The 23,293-nt window shown below is 32.0% G+C and overlaps 1 protein-coding gene across 4 annotated transcripts in view; it reads left to right on the forward strand.

Annotated features, from left to right (window-relative positions):
* Positions 1-23,293, forward strand: part of LOC129954180 (uncharacterized) — a 169,465-nt gene that overhangs the window by 75,383 nt on the left and 70,789 nt on the right. For all 4 annotated transcript variants that reach the window (XM_056067919.1, XM_056067920.1, XM_056067917.1 and 1 more), the window contains 3 exons: positions 2,091-2,732; positions 2,793-2,915; positions 20,410-20,446. In XM_056067919.1, the coding sequence (XP_055923894.1) occupies positions 2,091-2,732; positions 2,793-2,915; positions 20,410-20,446 (802 nt within the window). The remainder of the gene's footprint in view (positions 1-2,090; positions 2,733-2,792; positions 2,916-20,409; positions 20,447-23,293) is intronic.

A 23,293-nucleotide genomic window follows, 5' to 3' on the forward strand; every position in this document is an offset into this window, starting at 1 on the left:
CTTTAAAAAAATGTACATATACAAATGGTCGTAGTACTCCAAACAAACAAAAAATGTTAAGTTCCTATTAAAATATTAGTTTCAAAACTTCTGACCTTATGAAATTGAGAAATATTTAGAAAAGACAACTGAACTCTCTTCTCGAATGATTTTCAAATAACTTATCAATTACCTCCTTCGGATAAGAATTCTGCTTTAAAAGCCTCTCTTTCTTCTTCACTATTAGAACTATTTTCTCTCCAAAATATTTTTTTTTTGACCTACAGAAAATAAGCTGCATCCAAAACTCTAAAAAGCGAATTCTATATTAAGAATTTTCTCCTGACGCTATTGCGGCGATTTCTTTCACCAAAGTGCATGCTTACTGCAAAAGAAAACCGGTATAAACAGCCTTGCACTCTCTGGTAAGAACTATGGAATACTCCCTAGAGCAAAAGGAATATACTATGGTGGCCTTCCTGGATATTGAGGGCGCTTTCAACAACGTTGATACATCCGCTATCATTTCTGCTATGACGACCGAATACTCACTCTGTGAGTTGATTAATCTAATGCTACAAAGCAGGATCATCAACTCTAGGATGGGGGATTTTTGTACGAAAAAATCGGTCGGTAGAGGCAATCCGCAAGGTGGTGTTCTGTCTCCTCTCGTGTTGAACATAGTGGTTAACGAACTACTACTATCCCTTGAGAGGGAAAGCTACATGCAGATGACGTTGCTGTCGCCGTCACAGGAGAACATGCTAATACACTGAGAAAACTCCTCAAAAACGCTCACTAGATGGGCTGATCACTGCGGACTTAGTATTAACCCTCAAAAAACTTACCTCGTCCTTTTTACACGAAAATACAAGATCCCAGTAATTGTACTCCCCTATAATAAAAGGTGTACCACTAATTTTTACGAATGAAGCCAAATATATTGGTTTGATATTAGACTAAAAATTAAGTTGAAAATCTAACATTCAGGAAAGAGTTAAAAAAAGCTACAATAGCTCTTTTCCTTTGCAAGAAAGCCATTGGAAGCAAATGGGGTTTTCAACCTCGCATAACCTATTTACTATACACATCGGTCATCCGACCAATACTTATGTAAGGGGTTGCAGTATGGTAAACTGCACTGGAGAAAGTCACATATTCGACATCTTCAGCAAACAAGTGGCAGCGAGTACAGTTATAAGACTCAACGCCTTATCTCAATGGACCAACAACAATGTTTTGCACTCCATCATTTTGAACCTCTTTGGTTCTATACCAAAGTACATAGACTACATAATTTCAAAACCCATATTTGGAAAAAAAATTCCAGGTTTCCATTCCATCCAGAAATTAATGGGAAGACAAAAAACTCATGATGACAAAAGCATTAATTTTTATACAGATGGATCCAAGACAAATGAGGGAGTTGGTAGTGGTGTGTACTCAGAAAAGCTTAATCTAAGCATCTCATTCCGCCTCCCTAATCATTGCAGCGTCTTCCAACCGGAAATTTAAGCGATCAAAGAGGTTGTCTCCTGGCTTAGAGAAAACGTGATATCAACTTCTGATATCCGCATCTTCTCTGATAGCCAGACTGCTATTAAATCTCTTGACGGTGTCTCAACCAAATCTCAAACGGCCCTCCATTCATCTCTTATTGAGATCGCGCAGCAATTTAACATTCACCTCCGTTGGGTGCCGGGCCACAGAGACATCACAGGAAATTATAGAGCCGATGAACTCGCTAAAAATGGAACCGTCATACCTATTTAACCTGAAAGGAAGAAGATAGGTATACCGATAGCTACATGCATCGGTATACCTGCACTTGCCCTACTCTTTCACTAAGACACAAACTTCATCTGGGAGACTATTTTTTTGATAATCCCAGTGAATCACAATGGTCATTTTCTTTTGGCGTAAGTGCGTGAATTCTGAATCTGCAGCCACTTTAACCTAATCAAAAACCTGAGCCCTTTCTCGGTTCAGTAGTTTATTTTGCATTTATAATATAAAGCATTTATAATATTTAATTATTAAGTAAATTAGTAGTTTTAGATTATATTTGACTTATTTTAATATTTTTGTGATTATTTATATTTGTATTTCAGGATCATGATGGAAAAACTCCTAGTGGATCTCGGCCAGCGAGTGCTCCAGCGGAACCAAATTCCAAAGAAGCCCGCAGAGCTGCGAAAAAACTTGAAAAAGAAGCCAGACGCCAAGAGAAAGAACTTAGACGGAACGAAAAAGAAGTCCGTAAAATTGAACGTGAAACCGCACGTCGTTTGGAACGGGAAGCTGCAAAACTTGAGAAATTCAATCGCAATCAGGAGAAAATGTCACGCAGTACCGAACGCGTAGCACCTCGGTCAGGATCTTTAGAGCGGAGGCGAAGTGGTGAAGATTCGCCAGTTTTAAATCAGTCGACAGTGCATGGAATTGCAAGTCCTAATCGTCGGCCAACAATATTCGACGTATTTCGACCAAGAGGCAGATCAGAATCGAAAAAAGTCAAAGATTTGACTCTAACTGCTCCATCATCTGCGACCGGAAGTAAAACAGTTAGTGGTTCGGAACGTGACAACAGTAGTACTGGAAGTAATCATAGTGGTTCTGGAGCCGGTGGTGGTATAATGGCAACGATGAAGACCGCAATGCAAAACACTGGGTTGATCGGACACAGACATCCACCTCCAACACCAAAGCTGAAGGATGGTTCAGCTCATCCACATCAAGGCAGTGATGCGCAGGTAAATTTTTACTACTAAATACACTGCATACTTCCCTTACCAATAATTATTTTGTTCCAGTACTACCACACAGTGACCGCAGTACGAAGAGTGGACGTTACACGTTCACCAATGACCAAAGTGATGGATTTATTCAGACATCGATCAAATTCAGCGGTATCGGAAGCTGATAAACGTAAAGCGGTAAGTTAACTTATAATTTATTTAAGTTTAAATTTGAAGCTAGCGGTTAAAAAATATCAACGTAGCTTTTCCTATTAAAGCACATACATAAACCATGCACTTCAATGAGTTTGTACACTCACCTCTTTAAAAGTCTAGTCATCTGTTCTACGAAATAAGATCTATTTTTAAAAACAACATACACACATGGCTATTATAACAGAAAACTTTAAACTTAATTGAACTAAGCTTTTGGATGATGATCACTGAAAACAATTATAATTTGTATTAAAATACCGATAAAAATCAATAGGTGAAGTAAATATTATAAGGGTGATTCGGATCTGTTAAAAGTTAAGTTTACAAAAATTTACAACTACGATTTATTTATTCATTTTAATAATAATCGTGTAATTGAAACAGCTGCTCTTTAAAATTTTTGTTTTAGTCCTGCTTCTTAGGAACAATTATTTGGCTGATTTGAGGTTTTTCAAATCACACGTTTTTAGACTTAAGAGTTAATTTAGCTTTATCGGATTCTAATATCTAGAACGATAAAAAGTAATACATGATATTAGCCGCGTTTAAGGCGTAAGTTGGGTTTTATGGTACAACTGTAATAAACGCAAGTTCACATTTTAAGTCATTTTATCTGTTTTTGACTTCTATCGAAAATCAAACCGGATACATTAGGGACAAAAGACGATTAAAGTTTTTTAAGTTCTCTTAAATAAATATAATGTATCATATTTCTAAACATGACTACAAATTTCATAAATCCTATAAATACAGCAAACTTAAAATACTATTCAACTATAATACCCGCACTTCTAGGAATTCTTATTAATTTACCCTTGAGTCCAATTCCGAACTTAATGTTAAGCTACGTGTTGTCAAAAACAGTATACATTGGTATCTCCTTACTGCACGCACAATATTAAAAAAAAATCCTTTGATCGAATTTGCGTAATCGTTTGCGATTGAAAGCTCTTGACAGTACATTTTTTTAATAGCCTTCATAAATTATTCTTATCCTAAAATCAATAACAATAATAGTCTTTTCAAAGAAGTCATGTCCATGGAAGAGTAGTGCAGTAGCTGAAACTATTTTTTTGGTATTGTGTATTTAGACATTTTTAAAATAGGTAGTTAGTTTAATAAAAAGAAATAACAGGAAAAATATTATTTTGAATTAAAAGGATATTATGTGTATTTTTTCCAATGTATAATAATGGGCTGTAACAGAAAATTATTTATTTTATGTTTACTTTATTTAATACAAAATATACTATAACTTAAATGTCAAAACAAAATCCATGAAAGATAATTCTTGTTCGATAACTTGAAAATGTAACCAATTTTCCTAACTTTTATTTTTTATTCTATGGGAAATTGTGTACATTTTCAAGAAATTTCCTAAACCAAACAAATACAATGCTCCAAAACATTTTGACTTCAATTTGTTTAATTTACACTTGAAAATTAATGACAGATGGCACCTTTAGCTTTCGTGTACACGCTTTCGGTTTGAAGATTATTGTCTTTCGTGAAGTCGAAACGCTATCGCCTGACGATAATCGTTTAACCGATAAATATCGTAAAGATCCAAATTTTGAAGATATGTTGAATTTTTTCTTCAAAAATACAAAGTGATTCAAATGTGAGAAGCTGTATATACATTTGTTGTTAAGATTCCGAAATGTCGAAATCGAAAATAAAACTTTCTAAGTTTAACTGGTAAATTATATTGATGCATATGGTGATATACACATCTCAAGCTTTTTACATCCAGAAACCTTATCATAACTTCTAAGCTGCTGCTGTACAGAGCAATGGTTCTGCCAATACTCACAAAATGATTCGATCTCTTAGGCGTTCGAGAGGAAAGTTTTGCGGAGAATGGTTGTCTCCTTCTGTGAGGAATGATGATTCCAAACACTGCAATCATGAACTTTGTGCAATCTACCTCAAACTGATATTGTGACAAAAATTTAGATCAACAGACTCCGGTGGGCTTTACGCCTAGCTCGTATTTTCTTTGTAATATATTTTATGGTAGGTGACAGCGTGGCAGACAATGTTTACGCTGGAGAGATGGCGTAGACTAGGACGCCTGAAACCTTGGGGTGGCAACTGGATAGCGAGCGTCGACTTTGGGTAGAATTGTTGTATGAGGTCGGGACAAGATCCCGGTTGTCAACCCGACGATGATGATAATATTTCAAACTTCTATGGCTACAAACTGATATAAGTTTTTGATTATTTCTGCCTTTATTCTATTTTAAAAGCAGTATAATATACATTTTTAACATGACTTTTATAAACTTTTTCAACCATGGGAGCCAAGAATGTATTCGTAGGCCCTCAATTTTCATATTTGTAACAGGAGTTTACTAAAAAGTTTACCTGAAAAATGAAACAGAATTTTCTATAGTTCGAAAGACTACAGAAATTTTATATTTGACCTTGCAGATACCCTCCGCTCATAAACAAAACTTTCAAGACTTAAAATAATACAGACACCTTTGGGTTTATGAAGCCTTTGACATTTACAGATTCCTCTTATGGCAGATTTTTGAGCATTCTTGGGAGTTATTGCAATTATTTAGGTAATAACCACACCAAGAGCATATCCAATATTGGAATTTTTTTGTTGAAAAAATACGTAATGGATTTCTTTTAGCAAATTTGTAGGACTATGCTATTAAAACGAGTAGATATTATTTAAATTGTATACGTACTGAAAAAAGCATAGAGTTTGATCGTATATTACATAAATGCATTTGAACGTATCAATATTTTCATTTTAAAAGCAAGTACCAAACAAGATTTCTGTGAAAGCATGAAACAGATATTTTGTTATTTGATTGATAAAAAATAAAAATAAAATATTAATTTGTTATTTATCATTTTCATTTAAAATTTGAAAAGAATCTAGTTCATTTGTTTGTGTAACACCAATAAATATTAATATGGTTTTAATCTGTCCATGAAAGTTATTTGTTTTGTTTTAACCAGCAGTCCATGTCCTTCCGAAGATCTTCGGGGAACGAGTGGGTTTGGTGGCATCTTTCACGTGTCGAGGTACTAAACAATTATATTAGCTCAAAATCAAAACTCTGCCAGAAGTCAAGTACAAATCACATTTGCTAGTATTTGTTAAGTTACTATGTACGTTTTATTAATATTATCTTTTCATTTTTTCATACTTAAAACTAGAGTCAACTCATTAACTTAACTGAATTAATCCTTAGATAAAAACAAGATTTCTCTTGAAAATTATGTTAAACATTTTATTTATCGGTAAGCTAATTTTCATTTAAAACTCTGTCTGTACCTTTCAATTAACAATGCTCACTGTTTGCTTTCTTTGAAACGCAACATATAACTGACCCTAAATGTAAAAGTTTTTCAATTAAATCGCCAAAATATGAATAAATAAAAAAAAACATCGTCAATAACCTTAAAATATTGCTGTTTTTTGTTTCATATCGATAATTTGCGTCACAACTTCCAGATCATTAAAAGAAAACAAAATCCAACGCAAACAAGCGGATAAAAAGATTCATACCTTATTAAAGGCTTGATTGTATACAACGTTACCTCCGATCCAAATTTTAACAAGGACCTTTCTTGTAGTGCATTCAATGTCCTACGAAAATATGTACTCATAGTTAAATTAATAAACATCCAGAAATACATTTTTGTATTTAAACACGATTTTATATGATATACTAAATGTAAAAAATCAAGCACTTGCCTAACTAGGACTGGCCACTAAACCGACACCGACACGAGGCGGGACGATTTTACTTAAAAAGTAACTTGAGACAAGACTATATTTGGAATCGAAATTTGCCTTGATTCTTGATGACCTCGTCAGTCTTTTCGGATTTTTAACTTCCAATAGAAAGTTTTTGCTATCGTGCCGATTTATCGTATTGAGCATTTTTACATTTCTAGACGTTAAAGGTCCCGTATCATAACGTCACGTATCATTTGGTACCAAAGTTAATCGTGTACACTCTTAGCTAAAGGCTCCTTTATAGGGTAGAACGTGTGCTCTGCACAATATAATAAGACTCATGAATGTAGCTTTGGTAAGGATCACAACCAAGCGCTTACTTACGGGCTTTAAGTCGAACAATTTGTTAATGAAAATAAGCCGACTGCACATGACGAATCCGCATCCTAACATTTGGCATTTCTTATCGCTATAATAAACGTATGATGGACTGGACATACATAGGTCGAAATTTGCTTGAATCAAGTATTTTGGGTCAGCCAGCCTTAAGACAATAAGTACGGAATAATTTATATCTAATTTTGTATACATGTTATGAAATTAATGAAATGGTTAAGTACAAAATTTTAACCTTTTATATTGATTTGCCTTAAAAATGGAGTTTCTTAATTGTATGAATGTCATTTTTTAAAGTTTGATATTTTTTGTTTGCACAATTAGTATTAAACTAAGACCTTAGTTCTTAATTTTGTCAGTTTTTGGTTATACTTAAAGCAGTTTTCATTACGCGTCACATAAAGCAGTTTTCATTACGCGTCTCTTAAAGCAGTTTTCATTACGCGTCATTTACCATATGCCGGTTGGCGAGATTGACAAAAATAAAGAAAATAGTTTGTCTTACGAATCAAATGAAATAATAAGTACTGTCATTGTTGTATTGGGTCCGATTTGTCAAATTGAAAATTTTGACATTTCTCGACGTTTCAAGGTCTCTAGAGTCGAAATAAAAGATTTTTAAAAAAATGTCTTGCCTGCGTGTGTAGGTACGTTCGTATGCCCATACGTTCGTTACGTTTTATTCGTTGTCTATAGCTCAAGAACCAGAAGAGATAACGACTTCAAATAAATTTTGTTATACAGATAATTAGGCAGAAAGGGCTCCCAAGAAAATTGCGTGGGTGTTTTTTTTTACCATAGCAGTTTAAAAAAGGTGAACATTTTGATTTAAATATCTTACGAACCAAAAACGCTAGAGACTCGAATTAAATTGTATTTAATAAAAAAATCTAATTAACGGTTTTTTTTATAAATTAAAAACACTGAGAAACAAAAATGGGCAAGAGTACGATAACTTAGGCGACGAAGTTTAATGACGGATTTGTATAAAACAGTTAAAAATTAGCATTTTTATGAGAGTGGGGGGGTCTATCTCCTCCCGTTTAGGCGGTAGGGGCAATTTAAAACAAAATATTATTTAAAATGGAAAAAATAGTTAAAAAATAACAGTAATACTTACAATTAAGTATGATACATTTTTAAAGCCAACATTCTATTCTATCAGCCAGTTTTTAAATCAAGTCAAAACTATGTGTAGTTTTTGAAAAAAAAAATAATTTTAAACTCAAAATTTGAGTAAAAAAGGTTTAAAGTGTAATGTTTCAATACTTCAAGATTATCTACTATTTTTTTTATTTGAGAATTTATTGCTCTTATTTGTTTTTGATCAAAAACTGAAAACTAGATGATTTTATGTCTTCTAGTTCTTGAGGAAATTGAAAATTACCAACAAAATATTTTAATTAAATTACTTTTTTTTTTTGCTTGAGTGGTCTTATTTTGATAGTTATGATGGTAGGTGCTGCCCCCCTGCAACTTTCCTGCTTGGGAACACTATAGGATTTAGGGTGGGTGCAAGGTGGAGTGCAAGGTGCAGTGGGTGCAAGATGCAGTGCATGCAAAGTTTCGTTTGCATTTAAATAAGCTGAATTTAAGAAAAATTAATTTAACCCTAGGAATATCTTAAGCCATATTCGATTATAACTATCAAAATAAGACTACGTAAATACTTAAGCAAGGAAAAAGTAATTTAATTTAATTAAAATGTTTTCTTTTTAAGTTTTCAATTTTGAATGAACTAGAAGACATAAAATCATCTTAATTTCAGTTTTTGATCATGAACAAATAAGAGCAATAAATTCTAAAAAAAAACAGTAGTATATAATCTTCAAGTTTTGAAAAACTACACTTTAAACTTTTTTTTTGTACAAATTTTGAGTTTAAAACAATTTTTTTCAAAAACTATGCATAGTTTTGACTTAAATTAAAATATACGGTAATAAACAAAAGTTTTAACTTTAAAAAATGTATAAAACTTAGTTGTAAGTACTACCAATATTATTTAATAATTGTTTTCCATTTAACGAACATATTTTTTGAAATTGCCCCTACCGCCTAAACGAGGGGAGATAAAAATGCTTGTTTTTAATTGTTATATACAAATCCGTCATTAAAATTTTTCGCCTAAATATCGTACTCTCCCCAAAAAATGTGTCACCTCTAAAATTTTGCTTTTATCTCCAAAACAATTTTGTGTAACCAAAAATAACGTTTTTAACATCCGGTACAATTTTAAGAAAAATCGAATTAACAGTTTTTTACAAAAAATATAAACCTAAACAAAAAAATTAATAAAAGTTGGTAAAAATTTAATTTCGACTTAAATATCTTTTAAAAAATTTTAGGTATTGGATTTGAACAACTTTTATCTTTGTTGTCAACATTCAGTCAAGTTTTGAGAAAAATCGAATCAAAAGTTTTTTTACAAAAAATAAAAACTTAAAAGAAAATTTAACAAAAGTTGGTAAAAATTGATTTTCGACTCAAATATCTTTTCAAAAATTTAAGATTATGGCTTCCAAGTAATTTTAAGTTTAACGAAACATTTTTTTCAACGTTCGAAAAAATGTTTAAGAAAAATGGAATTGACAGTTTTTTTTACAAAAAATAAAAACCTAAACAAAAAAATTAACAAAAGTTGAAAAAAATAGATTTTCGACTCAAATATCTTTTCAAAACTTTGAGATACTGGCCTTAAACTACTTTTATTTTTTAAAAAATATTGTTTTCAACATTCAGTAAAATTTTAAGAAAATTCCAATTGACATTTTTTTTTAACAAAAAATAAAAACCTAACAAAAAACAATGCTAAAACTTTATGTGAAAAATGTTATTAGTTATTTTAAAATTTTTTAGAATAATTCAACTAACAACTTTTTTAACCCAACACGAAAACCTACAAACTTTTAAGCAAAACAAATCGACAGACGGGATGGGAAGTTATCAGTGTGGTTCGCATCCCAGCCTCTTTTTATTATTGTTACTTTAGCTTTATCCAGTTAAAAGTTTACAGTGTTTACAACTGCTAATGAATACGTTTGATGAGTATAAGCCTCCCACTTCATCTTCCACCTTCTTAGGTCTAAAACTTCTTTTCAGTAATTTGGACAAAAAGTTTTTTTTTTCTACCCACTACTTAATAGCCTTCCTGCACTTTTTTCTAACTCTTGTAAACTGAGTAACAACTTTTTATACTCGTATTTATATAAAACCCTAAGACATCAATTATTTTTTAAAAGAATATGTCAATAGTTTCTATATGCATTTGGGCACTTAATTAATAATAGCATTCAAGATAAATGTTGAGTTTAAAAATTGTGTTACATGAAAAGTGAAAGTTCTCTTAATCAATTTGATGACATACTGTGTAATTGAATCCGCTTTTAACGTTAAAAATTAGCAACAAAAAGAAATGTATGCATCTATAGTAATAAATCGTGGTTCTAATACTTTCTTTAACAAAAGTCTTGTAATTTTATTTAACCATTGATAAAAAGAAAAAAACAGGAAAAGCAATTTAGAAAAGTTATCAATCGCTGTAATAATAGCTTAGAATCCGTCAAATCCGTTTTACAACACTTGGTTCCAAATGCAAACAATCCGTTGTCGCCTAGTTTTAAAAGTCACAATGACGTTAAGTTGCCTTTAACTGAAAGTTATTGATTTTATACTTGGAACTTAAGACGGTTAAGAACCAAAGCACCCTATTCAAATATAATGAAATGATGCTTTTGTTTATCTTTTATCCTATAACATTTGTTCAACCTGATAGCTAAGCTTTTTATATCTTTGATAAGAAATTAATTTTTTTTAAAGTGGAACCGTTTGTATTATTTGTATCGATGTATTCAGGTTAAGTGTACGGAATGGAAAAAATGAGTCGACTGCAAACCCTTTCGTAATTAATAATACAATAAAAGCTAAAATTTTAATCAATTTTTGTTTTTTTTTTCGATAACGATCAGATGTACTATGAACGATTAAAGCTCCAAGCTCATTCTAAGCTATAATAGGTACACTCAGTAGTCAACCGGTTCACCGTAACCGAATACCATTTACGGAACGGAGGCAAAAAAAAAAACGCTGAAAAATAATAATAAACAAACATGTGAAATGTTTTCACATAAAAAAAGTATTCTTAAACATTGTTAAATAATCGCTTCATCTTAAAAGAAAAAAATAAATTGAATGATTGTTTAAACTTTTTGTTTTAAGAAATGTTGCCTCTTTTTATTTTATAAAGCTTAGTGTCATGTGAATAAATTTACTTTCTGTTGGCTTGCTAGTTCTCTGAATATTTTTTTTTTTAATCTAAGTCCGTGAATTTCGTTTACAAAAGAAAAGTGACCTCGTTAATTTTCGTTTTTATTTGGTTTTATTGGAAAAAATAGTTTGATTATGCATCCCTGATATCCTAACCACGCTTCGGTTTTTATTAACTTAAAATTTTATTGCAAGTATTAAATAATTAAATTCTGGGTGCAATGCGTTTTGTTTTCTTGATGCCGTCAGGTGTTCTTAATGGCAAAGGAATTTGTACTTTATATATTATTTCCAGTGTTTTGTTTTGTTTGGATAAGTTTATAACTATAATTTGTCTGTTTGTTAAAATAATAGAATGTTTTCATTCCTGGTTTGAAGTTGGCAGCCATTGAAGTTAAAATAAATTGCATTAAGCAGTGAATAAAATATATGACAAGTTCCTTTAAATTTGCATGAAAAAGAATTTGACCAATAAATGTATTTATGTGAATTTGTAGCATGGAATATGATTTTGAAAAAATTGTAAATGTAAACATTATTTAATTTCTAAGTCTTCCTTTTCCGCCTCTAATACTGAACCTATTTAAAATAAGGTGTCAAAATAAAAAATACATGTATTTGTGTATTTCAACTAACAAATCGAACACTTCCTGGTATTTCATATTCTTAGAGACTAGTTCTTTCTTAGGGTAGGGTATGAACCATGTGAAATGTTTTTGTGGCCGGTGTAAACGGACTTTATCTCAGTCCAAACCTCAGGGACACCTCTTCCCGGAAACGAAAACTCAACCTAAGAGAAAAAAAGAGACTAACTACAGAAAATCTATTTGCGACATGTTATAAATTTTGAACTTTGAAACTAAACTCGGTTGCAAGAGTACGCTAATTGAAATATATTTCATAATGGAATTTTAAACGTTTTTAACAGATATCTGTTTAATGTATTAGTTTCTAGATAGTTCCCAAATTAAATAGCACCAGATTTTCTAAGAAAACAGTTACTGTGTTCCTTTGAATGTCAAAAAAGAGTTATAGCTAGGTTAAATTTGTTGTCTTGATTTTTTGTTTTAACTTGTTTTTTTTTTTCGAATTGATTACCGATTCTGGGGTTGAAATGTATCGAGGGAAGGCTTTTCGATAGATCTTTTTGACCTGGAATATTCTCTGCCTTGACAATAGTGGACTTTAAGTTTGCCTTTACCAAACACAAGTAAACTTTATCTCGTCTAGTGACGGACTTTTTCTTTGTATTGAACACTCTAAAAAATGTTCATCCTTGTCTCTCACGAACGAACGAGGTAATACGGACTGCTGCACCTTTTTTTAATACATTTTTCTGTCAATATCTCGAAAACGACAAGCCCTATCCAGAAAGAGCTTTACATAGCTTTACATTGAAATCAACTACCCTACAACAAATTAGTTTTCGACAATATTTTCGATAACTTTTTCCAACATTGGTAGCCGTTCCTCGGCAACAGCGCGGTGTCCTCCAATCAGTCAAGCGTTTTGGTATTATTCCCCTAGAATATCGGCTTCACATATTCCCGCAGAAAATAGTAGCGCTGCGTTAAATCTCAAGATCTTGAAAGCAAATTCACGGTTCGTAACGCAAATTAAATACATTTTCACAATTTAGAAGCATTGTTTAGGCGTCAGTCTTGTCATGTTGAATAGCCAAACTAAACATACAAAAGTCAATTGACAGCTTACAAAATGGCCTTCAGTGAAAATAGGGTTGCCAACTTAAAGTTCTATATTTCTAATTCTATTTTTTTAAGGACCATGAAAATATCAATCGAGCGATTGTATTGATGTCTGCAAACAGAGAATTGTAATCATTATTATGCTTGTATTTTAAATTCAATGACTTAAATCAATCCATAATATGTAAAACAACACTAAATGACCATTTGTATACATTATTATTTTCTATAAAAATAAGGTCAAATACGTTAACCTTTTGTCATAGTCATACAAATGTATTCACGTAAAAACATTGCATGATCCAGATACAAAATTAAATGCAATGCTTACCTTAGCTTTAAGAACAAAACACAATTGTCACATTAATAAAACTCAATTGGATCTTGCTTGCGTCACTTAAGCTCGTCATTTGAATCTTGAGAGCAAATACTATGACTGCACTTAAATGATAATCTCAGCATAAGCGATAAATCATAGGTCATGGCACAGCACAAAAATTGTTTTTAAAAATATACATATTTAATTGTTAATTAAGTTTAGAGTAATGTATGTATATTAGGGTGGAGAGTCAAAAAAGTTGTCGTGAATGTTTCGAATGCCTACTTGAAACTGTGCACCACACAGTAACTTATTCTGGCGGTAGTTCCGTCTCATAAAGCATTACTAGATTGGGTGCACGAAAATTTCGCTTGTTTTGTTTAAATCAGACCAAAACAAATTAGGTGGCGCAACAGTCCATTAAGAACCAGGGCCTAGTGACTTACAACTCTCAACCATTTCTGTGTGCGAGTACCGTTGTCGGGGATGGAGGGGACCAACAGTTTTAAGCTGAGTCCGAACGACTTATTTGAGAAAGATCTTTTCATGATAGAATTGCTCTTGAAGAAATTGTCAATTCCTCGCAAAAAGTCTTACCCGTGAAAAAAACAGGCAGGGATTGAACCCAAGACCTCTGGCATATCACTAACCATCATGTCATGTTGTTGAGACACTTTTATATATATGTTCGTAATGGGTTGGGTAAACAAATTGGTCTGTTCCTCTTTATTGACTTTTTTGTTCATACTCGTAATGACTCTTTTGCTTCATATAGCCTCTTCCCCTCTCAAATATCGACAACTGTTATCCTCCACTTCTTTTATCATTGCATATTCATTCTCCATTATTTTCCAATCCTCGATAAGTTTCCTTTTATTATGATTTCTAAAGTTGAATTCTCGTCAAATTAATGAACACGTTAACAGATTTTCCTTCAATCTCGACAACTTAACCTTAACTATTGCCATATCTTAGTTTTACAGCGAAGTATTTAATTCTTTACGTTCCTGCCTCTAGCCATAGAGCTTCATCTACTTTCCCAGGTTTTTAACACTGCTGTCTGTGCAATACAAGCAAATTTTACTATGATCCTTATTTAATCTTTACGTTTGTTAACAACAAGAACAAATTTGAGGGGTTCCCAATGACTCTCATTCAATTACGAAAACTCATAAAACCATCGTCAACTTTTTCGCCACATTTTTTAAACAATCTATTGCTGGTAATTCTTTTGTTTGAATCATTCTAATTTTGTAAATAATATCAACTTCATGGTGAATTTAGACCTGGACCTGAAGGTCTCCCTTTAATTTTACTTAAAAAAAAGCTCTTCCAGCTTCATCATTAATAATCCCAGTACACAAAAAGGGTTCGAAGGTTGATGATAACAATTATCGACTCAATTACCAACTTTCCACTGCAAATTACTGATGTCCCCTTGACACCTAAATGCAAGAATTTGTGTCCTTCACGTTCGAAAAAATTTAAGATTTCAGCACGCCATTTACCAAAATGTTTCATAGACTTATACTTACCTTTCTATTGTTGTCTCTGAACCATCTTTTATAAAATGTAATAGCTTCCGATCTAAGGCCTCATACACTTTCTTAGCTACCTCTGGTGTTTCCAAATGCAGACAATTAAGATGCGATTATAATGGAAGGTTTGCTTATCAGTCGTTATAGAAATTGCGTGATATACGCATACATCTCTCAACAGTTTTTGAGGAACAAAATATAGGCATTAACGTTAATCTAAAAAAAAATCATTTCAATTGAAAATTAAAAAATTATAAATTAAAATGTTAAAATAATGATTGGTTATAAAAACTGACAAACATTGAAGATTTAGTCATAGAATGTCAACAAATCTGTTGGGTGCTTGAAGGTAAAAAATTATTCATTAAAACTTTATATTTAAAACCAAGGCATAAATAAAGTCCTTGAAAATCAGTTTCAATTTTAGATATGAAATTCTAAGAATATTATTTAAAATAAAAAAGAAATCTGGAGTTCTAAACATTAAGAACTAACTTTAAAAGATAAACTGAGTATTGTAAGACCGAACATAAAAATAACAGCGGGAGTTACAAGACTTCAAAGTGGTAGAATGTAAGTTTTATAATTTTAATACAACTATTGAACCCTTGTAAAGCTCATCAAAAATAGTATTTTTTGGTGTTCTTAAACTGCTACATTTGTTATATACTTCCGATATTGATGTCTAGTTCTAAAAATAAGAACATGCATTTAATTATATCAAACTATTTACTCTATGCTTTTAATAAGCATGCGTCTTATATTCTGATTTGTGTCGACGTCAAAAATTAAGTTGAAATAATGTCCCCTGTCCTAATGCTCATCTTCATAAACAGACAGACCATGGGCATTGTGTCGATATAAATTAAATAATGTCAAATGGCAAAAAGGGTGTTTTTTAGACTTGTGGTTCTCAAGAAGAATTAAACCGCATATAATTTTATATTATGGCCAAGAATTTTTATATAGGGTTTTTAAATTGGCGCGGGTAGATTTTGGCGCCCCGTGGTGGCCATTTTGTTTTGGTGACACCTGTCAAATCTTTTGTTTATTATTCAGTAGTTTTTGCTGTTTATACGATTGAACAATTTTTGGATGAATGGCTGTGTTAGCAAGCAAAATTGCCGTATATGGGACGATGTCAACTAACGCAATGTTCACAAGGTAATAATTTATCCTTAAAAAGTTACAGTTTGGTGTGGATTTTGAGCCAGAATCGTAATAGGTCCGTACTTTTTTGAAAACGATGTTAGTGAGGCGGTCACCGCCAACAGCGGGCTTATTTCTTCTGATATTAAATTAAACCACATGGAGCTAGACTACATTTGGATCCAAGAAGACGGTGCTACGTGCCATATTTACACACAACATCTACCCTCCCTTATTGAAAACCCCATATTTTAAAAATGATTTTGGGCAAATGTGGCAATTTTCGACCACTTGTTGCAACAAGGGCGGATCCTGACTTTTCATCAGGGTGGGGTCACACACTTAGATGAGTTTTGTAAAGGAGGATAAAATTTAAATAGCATAATGTGCACGAGTATATTAACCCAACCTTTACACATTTCAATTGCTAAAATTACAACTTTTTTTATCAAATTATTTTAGAACACTGTTGTCCAGCAAGCTATGGTCTAACTTTTTAATTTGGATGATTCCCTACATATGAAATCATTCCTAGATTCCACAAGTTTTCTTAATATGCCATATTTAAGAGCTAAAACACAATAGTTTAGGGGGTTTTTGCTGCAATTCACGCAGAAATGTAAGAAATTGTTTTGAAACGTAGCTTTTTTTCCAAAATTAAATATACTTTTCTTGTATCCATTTCTATTTATGCTAAGAACGCTAAAAAAAAATTAAAAAATCCAGAAAATGAGAGATGATCTGATAGGAAGAAATGTCAATCTTTTTTGACGAAATTTTTTCGAACTCAATTTTCAGGAGTCTATAATTACTATCGCTATCAGTCTGCTTACTCGTCGATCTTAAATGAGCCAAAAAAACTTTAAAATTTTAGAAGAAAAATGTTTGGTTTTGAATTTAAAATATGTGCTCTTAAGTACATAATTTCTCTAAAAATTAAATTAAATTACACTTTTCAGTATCTCTTTCAAATCTCAAGAGATTCAAAGCTTGTATATCAATATGACCCGATTATTATTTTCAATTTGCCATTAGTTTAACAAAAGTGTCACTTTTGCTGTTTTTGAGACATTTATATTATTGAAATTCGTGTTTAAATATTAATTCCAGAGCATCCAAAGCAAATTCACTTCAACTTCATAGATTCATTTAATTTTTTAAGATCTTTTGTATTCAACAGAAAACCAATTTTGAAATAAATAAAATGCAAGCAGAATTTGACAATTTTTTCCAAAAATTCTTTTTAAAAATATTTCAAGATTTAAAATTGTACCTGCAAAATAAGTTTTTCTCAAAAATTTAAATACCAGCTTTGAAATAGCTTTTAAATATATGAACATTTTACTTTTAAATTTCGTCAACAAATGTTAACCTCTTTCTGAGATATCGAGTTTTGTAAACAAAATTAATATTTTTTAAAACTAAAAAAAATAAATTTTTCATCATACAAAATCATCATCAATTTGATCATCAAAAGGAGCTTCCACAGAAAGAGAAGATTATTGAAATCGGTCCATTAGCTCTTGAGAAAATTTAAAAATAAAATAAAGGTTTTTGAGGGGTACCCTTATGGAGCAATACCGAAACATATTTTTCTGATAGAAAAAAGCCAAATTAAAAACACAAAATTTAGAGAAAATTTAATAAAAACCATATGTTTTAACCAATGGGGACTGCTGTAATTATTCGTATTAATAAAATGAAAAAAGCGCCTTAAGCTGATCGGCTGAAAACCTTAATTTCAATTAACACAATTGTTTATACTATAGGGGCCAGGAAAGACGGACAGACGGAAGGAATGGGGGTACCCACTTTTTTCGACTTTTCTACCGTCATAATGTCATATTTGATTAAAAACTCTAGTTTGAAATTGTTTACTAATGCAAAACTTGCTATATAGTTCCTATAGGTCACAGTAAAAATCACTTCAATAATAACTATTTACGTGGGTCAAAAAAATGTAATAATAAAATTGTTGGCTAGTTTAAGGAATTCAAAGGCAACTTAATATAAAATTGATGATCTCTCATTCAAGGTTTCTTCGTTAGAACCTGAATATTCGCTCTTTTTCTAAGAAATAATTTTTATGAAAATAAATTAAATTGAGCGAAAATCAAAATTTGAGTTGTTTTTGACAGCAAATCACTTTTTGGGAATGTCGTCAAATTACTAATTCATGACCCCTACGGAAAAAAATTAATTAGTTGGTGCAACAGTCCGTAGAAAACTAGGGCCTAGTGACTTACAACTCTCAACCATTTCTGTGTGCGAGTAATGTCAGAAACAGAGGGGTCTATATTATGTAATCCGAACGGTTGATTTGAGTAAACACTTTTCATGACAAGAATTATTCCTTGAGGATTTTTCAATTACTCGAAAGAGTCAGTACCCGTGCGAAAACTTTATGTGGCACATTCAGGGACTAAACTCCTCAAGCACGACAGTCCAACGCACTATCCATCATTTCACGGGTTCTAATAATAATTACTTTTCGTTATTAATTTCAATTACAAGGAATTAGTAATTGACTGTTCTTCCATTATAATTACACTTAATTGTAATAAAAAAAGTAAACATTTTACTAACTTGTAATTGTTACTGAAAATTGCAATTCAAATCAAATTCTTCAGCGAAAGAACTTTTAAATTATAGTCAAGGTAATAGATTGCTTTATTTATTAATTTAAAGCAACAGACATTGAAGAGCTTAGCACATTGTAAAATTATTTTACCCCATTGAAAAATAATACTCAAATAAATTTATTTGTATATGGGAAAAAGTACTAATTATTTCTTTTTTGACCATTACTTCTGCTTTCAATTACAATTATGTAATTAAGTTTCATGTAATTAACATTTTCAATAACAATTAGTAATTGAAATTGTTTCATTACTTCTTTTATCAATTTAATATATATTTTTGGAAGTGTGCGAAAAGGGACCTAGTATACGAAAATGAAAGCAAGTTTTCACAATATATTATTAAGAAACGATTTGGTAATTATGATTGGGTAAATACTTTGGTGACTTTCACCGTATTTTTTTTGGTTATAGTGTGCTTATATCTACAATGTTTTGCTGGAGATTCTTAATTCTTATCGCTACCGTTTTTGCGTTCTTTGGTTTATTTTTTACATTTTTGTAGTATAAATTAATTCCAAAAATGTCAGTAATTTTTCGTTATTCTACACACTTTTATGCACCTAAATCGACTCTTAATTCAAAACCCATTTTTTGGCACACTGCCACATTTTTTCGTTCTTTTTCAAAGCAATCAGTACACGTGATTCGAATTAAAAAGAGATCTCGTGGCAAATTGTGATCATCATCGAGAAAATAATACAGTTGTGAATTTTTCCACTTTCAATAATGGCACAAATTCTTCTTGTCAAATGTCAAAATAAGGCTTCTCAAAATCAAAAATTGATTGCATTTTTTTGCATCCATATTGTTAATTTAAGAATTTGTTAACACACCATAATAGTACATACAATTTCTCATATTCATATTCCAAAAATTCCTAAATATTCAAAAATGTGAACAAATTAATGTTGTTAAAAAAAATAAAAGAAACCAAAAGCCCAACCATTAATGGCTTACAAATAAATTGTGGCTTTTTTAATTTTTAAAACAGTGCAAAATTGATCTAAGAATATTTAAGTTAAATTAAGAAATTAAAAATGTCGGCGGTAAAAAAATGGATACGCGGTACAACGTCTTCTTCGTCGTCTTGTCAACCATCAAAGATGCAACGTGGACGTAGTCAATCACTTGATGTTCAAGCATTGCAGAGAAGTGGAGTCCGGACTTTGTTGCAAAACGTAAATAACATAGTTTAATTATTTACTTCGCAGAAATTATATTACATTACAGGTGCCTACCAAACCTAGTTATAAAGAGACCCATATTGTTAACAAAATAATGGATTCTAATTTTGGTTAATTACAATAAGTGTTGTTAAAATTGTACTAATGCAGTAACTGGACCTAAGACAGAAATGTTGGAAGGTGCCCAAATAAATTGATATCATCACTAAATTTCTCTTCTGAGAAAATCGAAAATAATTATTTATGCTTTAAAATGTGTCTTTGTTTCTGTATTAAAATTAAAACTCACCCTATAAGAAAAGCTTTCCTACGTTTAAAAATGTATTTTTCAAATAATAGTCCAAACATGTTTTTTTCTACACAGGCGTTAAGTCGCATGTGAGTACGTAAATATGTATGTTACGATATACAATGTTTATAAAATCTAAAGTGGGTATACAAAACTTACCTAGTTTCAGTAATTATTGTATTCATTTGATTTAGTTGTTATTATCCGCTAAAGCTTTTTAAATTCTCTATATTTATTGCTACAAAACTTTGTTAATATTTAAATATTTTTTATTTTGTGTACAGCGAGCTGCGGCGCATCAACAACAACTAGCAGTTCAAAGTGAGTACAGACTTAAGCTAATATTATTTATGTTCAATGGATTGCATTTTAATGTTGGCCAACAAGTACCAAGAATATTTAGGTATTTTTATTCTATTTCTTTTTGCAGGAATAATGTTTTTCTTTATTTTATTAATTATATTCATTTTCAGTTGAATAGTGTTTGGATACTTCAATATAAAAAGGTAATGTTATTTCTTCTTGTCAAAATCATTTTTATACGTGTTTACCCCATCATCGGCAGCCGAGAACAGTCGACATTTTTCGCTACACAGTACACATCAACATTGACTTTTGTTTTTAATAATTGTTTTTAACTTAATTTTGTTTGTTTGCCATTGCGACTTTTTGTATGTGAAACAATTAAAATTAAAAATTAAAAACAATATAAACAAATTACTTGATTGACCCCAATATTAAAGTAAATAGTTCTTTTTTTAACGTGTAGCGCAAACCCTGCGTCATCAATCAGTGTTTGTTTTGCACTAAAATTTGGCCCATAGAACCTAATTTTTTGAATGACTATTTAACTAATTTTGTCTTCTTCTGTGACGAATGCCGAGATATATCCTCATCACATATCTTTTTTGGTATTAAATGCCAACTGCACGAAGTTAATAATGCTGGCCCTTATTCACCCTCTTCTTTTGAAAAATTGTGCTGCCGCTTGTTGCAAACTATTAATATTATTAATATCATCTTTTTTAATAAAGGGTGATTTTTTTGAGGTTAGGATTTTCATGCATTAGTATTTGACAGATCACGCGGGATTTCAGACATGGTGTCAAAGAGAAAGATGCTCAGTATGCTTTGACATTTCATCATGAATAGACTTACTAACGAGCAACGCTTGCAAATCATTGAATTTTATTACCAAAATCAGTGTTCGGTTCGAAATGTGTTTCGCACTTTACGTCCGATTTATGGTCTACATAATCGACCAAGTGAGCAAACAATTAATGCGATTGTGATCAAGTTTCGCACTCAGTTTACTTTATTGGACATTAAACCAACCACACGAATGCGTACAGTGCGTACAGAAGAGAATATTGCGTCTGTTTCTGAGAGTGTTGCTGAAGACCGTGAAATGTCGATTCGTCGCCGTTCGCAGCAATTGGGTTTGTGTTATTCGACCACATGGAAGATTTTACGCAAAGGTCTTGGTGTAAAACCGTATAAAATACAGCTCGTGCAAGAACTGAAGCCGAACGATCTGCCACAACGTCGAATTTTCAGTGAATGGGCCCTAGAAAAGTTGGCAGAAAATCCGCTTTTTTATCGACAAATTTTGTTCAGCGATGAGGCTCATTTCTGGTTGAATGGCTACGTAAATAAGCAAAATTGCCGCATTTGGAGTGAAGAGCAACCAGAAGCCGTTCAAGAACTGCCCATGCATCCCGAAAAATGCACTGTTTGGTGTGGTTTGTACGCTGGTGGAATCATTGGACCGTATTTTTTCAAAGATGCTGTTGGACGCAACGTTACGGTGAATGACGATCGCTATCGTTCAATGCTAACAAACTTTTTGTTGCCAAAAATGGAAGAACTAAACTTGGTTGACATGTGGTTTCAACAAGATGGCGCTACATGCCACACAGCTCGCGATTCTATGGCCATTTTGAGGGAAAACTTCGGATAACAATTCATCTCAAGGAATGGACCGGTAAGTTGGCCACCAAGATCATGCGATTTGACGCCTTTAGACTATTTTTTGTGGGGCTACGTCAAGTCTAAAGTCTACACAAATAAGCCAGCAACTATTCCAGCTTTGGAAGACAACATTTCCGAAGAAATTCGGGCTATTCCGGCCGAAATGCTCGAAAAAGTTACCCAAAATTGGACTTTCCGAATGGACCACCTAAGACGAAGCCGCGGTCAACATTTAAATGAAATTATCTTCAAATAGTAAATGTCATGGACCAATCTAACGTTTCAAATAAGGAATCGAGGAGATTTTGCAGATTTTGCGTTTTTTTTAAAAAAAGTTCTCAAGCTCTTAAAAAATCACCGTTAAGCTCACTTCATCATGGGTTGTTTCTTCCTGAATGAAAACCGTCCAATATAATACCAATTCATAAAAATGATTCCAAACAATACATTTGTAATTATCGGCCTATTAGTAAACTAAATGTTAAACAGAAGTTATTTGAAAAAACTGTTTCCGGGAAACTGATATTTGTGCTTAAAGAAATAATATTTCCTTTTCAACACGGTTTCGTAACTGGTAGATCCACTTCTTCGAACTTAGCAATTTTCACTCATTATGTAGTGAATGAAATGGAGAAGGGTCACCAAGTGGATATTATTTACACAAATGTCGCTAAGGCATTCGACAGGGTGCATTACCATACATCGTTTAGGAGAAAGTAAGATTATTGCATATGATGTTTTAAAGGCATTTAATAGAGTTTGGCACCAAGCTCTCTTATCAAAAATGCGTGCTATTGGTATTGATGAATCCCTCTTTCGTTGAATTAGAAATTACCTTTCTAACCGTTCAATAGTTTTAAGTCTGAAATTCACCAAAATAAATGCTGCTGTTCCCCAGGGCTCCGTGTTTAGCTGATGACGTACTTTCATCTTTTCATATTCGTTTCTAGATTCACATCCTTGTCCTTCGGATGTGGAACATCAACAGCAGCGTATGATAAGCTCATTAAATTCTGATCTCAACATCATTGTCCAATGGGGAATTATAAACCGTGTAGAATTGAACTCAATACTGTCTCCTGTAGTTAAAGCGTAACCCACCCCCGATGCCGCTATTCATGAGTGGCACTTGCATCCAGGAAACTAATCAACTTTCAGTACTCGGTCTGTGTATCACAGATCACCTCTTATGGAATG

This window comes from Eupeodes corollae, chromosome 1, assembly GCF_945859685.1.
Source record: "Eupeodes corollae chromosome 1, idEupCoro1.1, whole genome shotgun sequence".
NCBI classification, from domain to species: domain Eukaryota; kingdom Metazoa; phylum Arthropoda; class Insecta; order Diptera; family Syrphidae; genus Eupeodes; species Eupeodes corollae.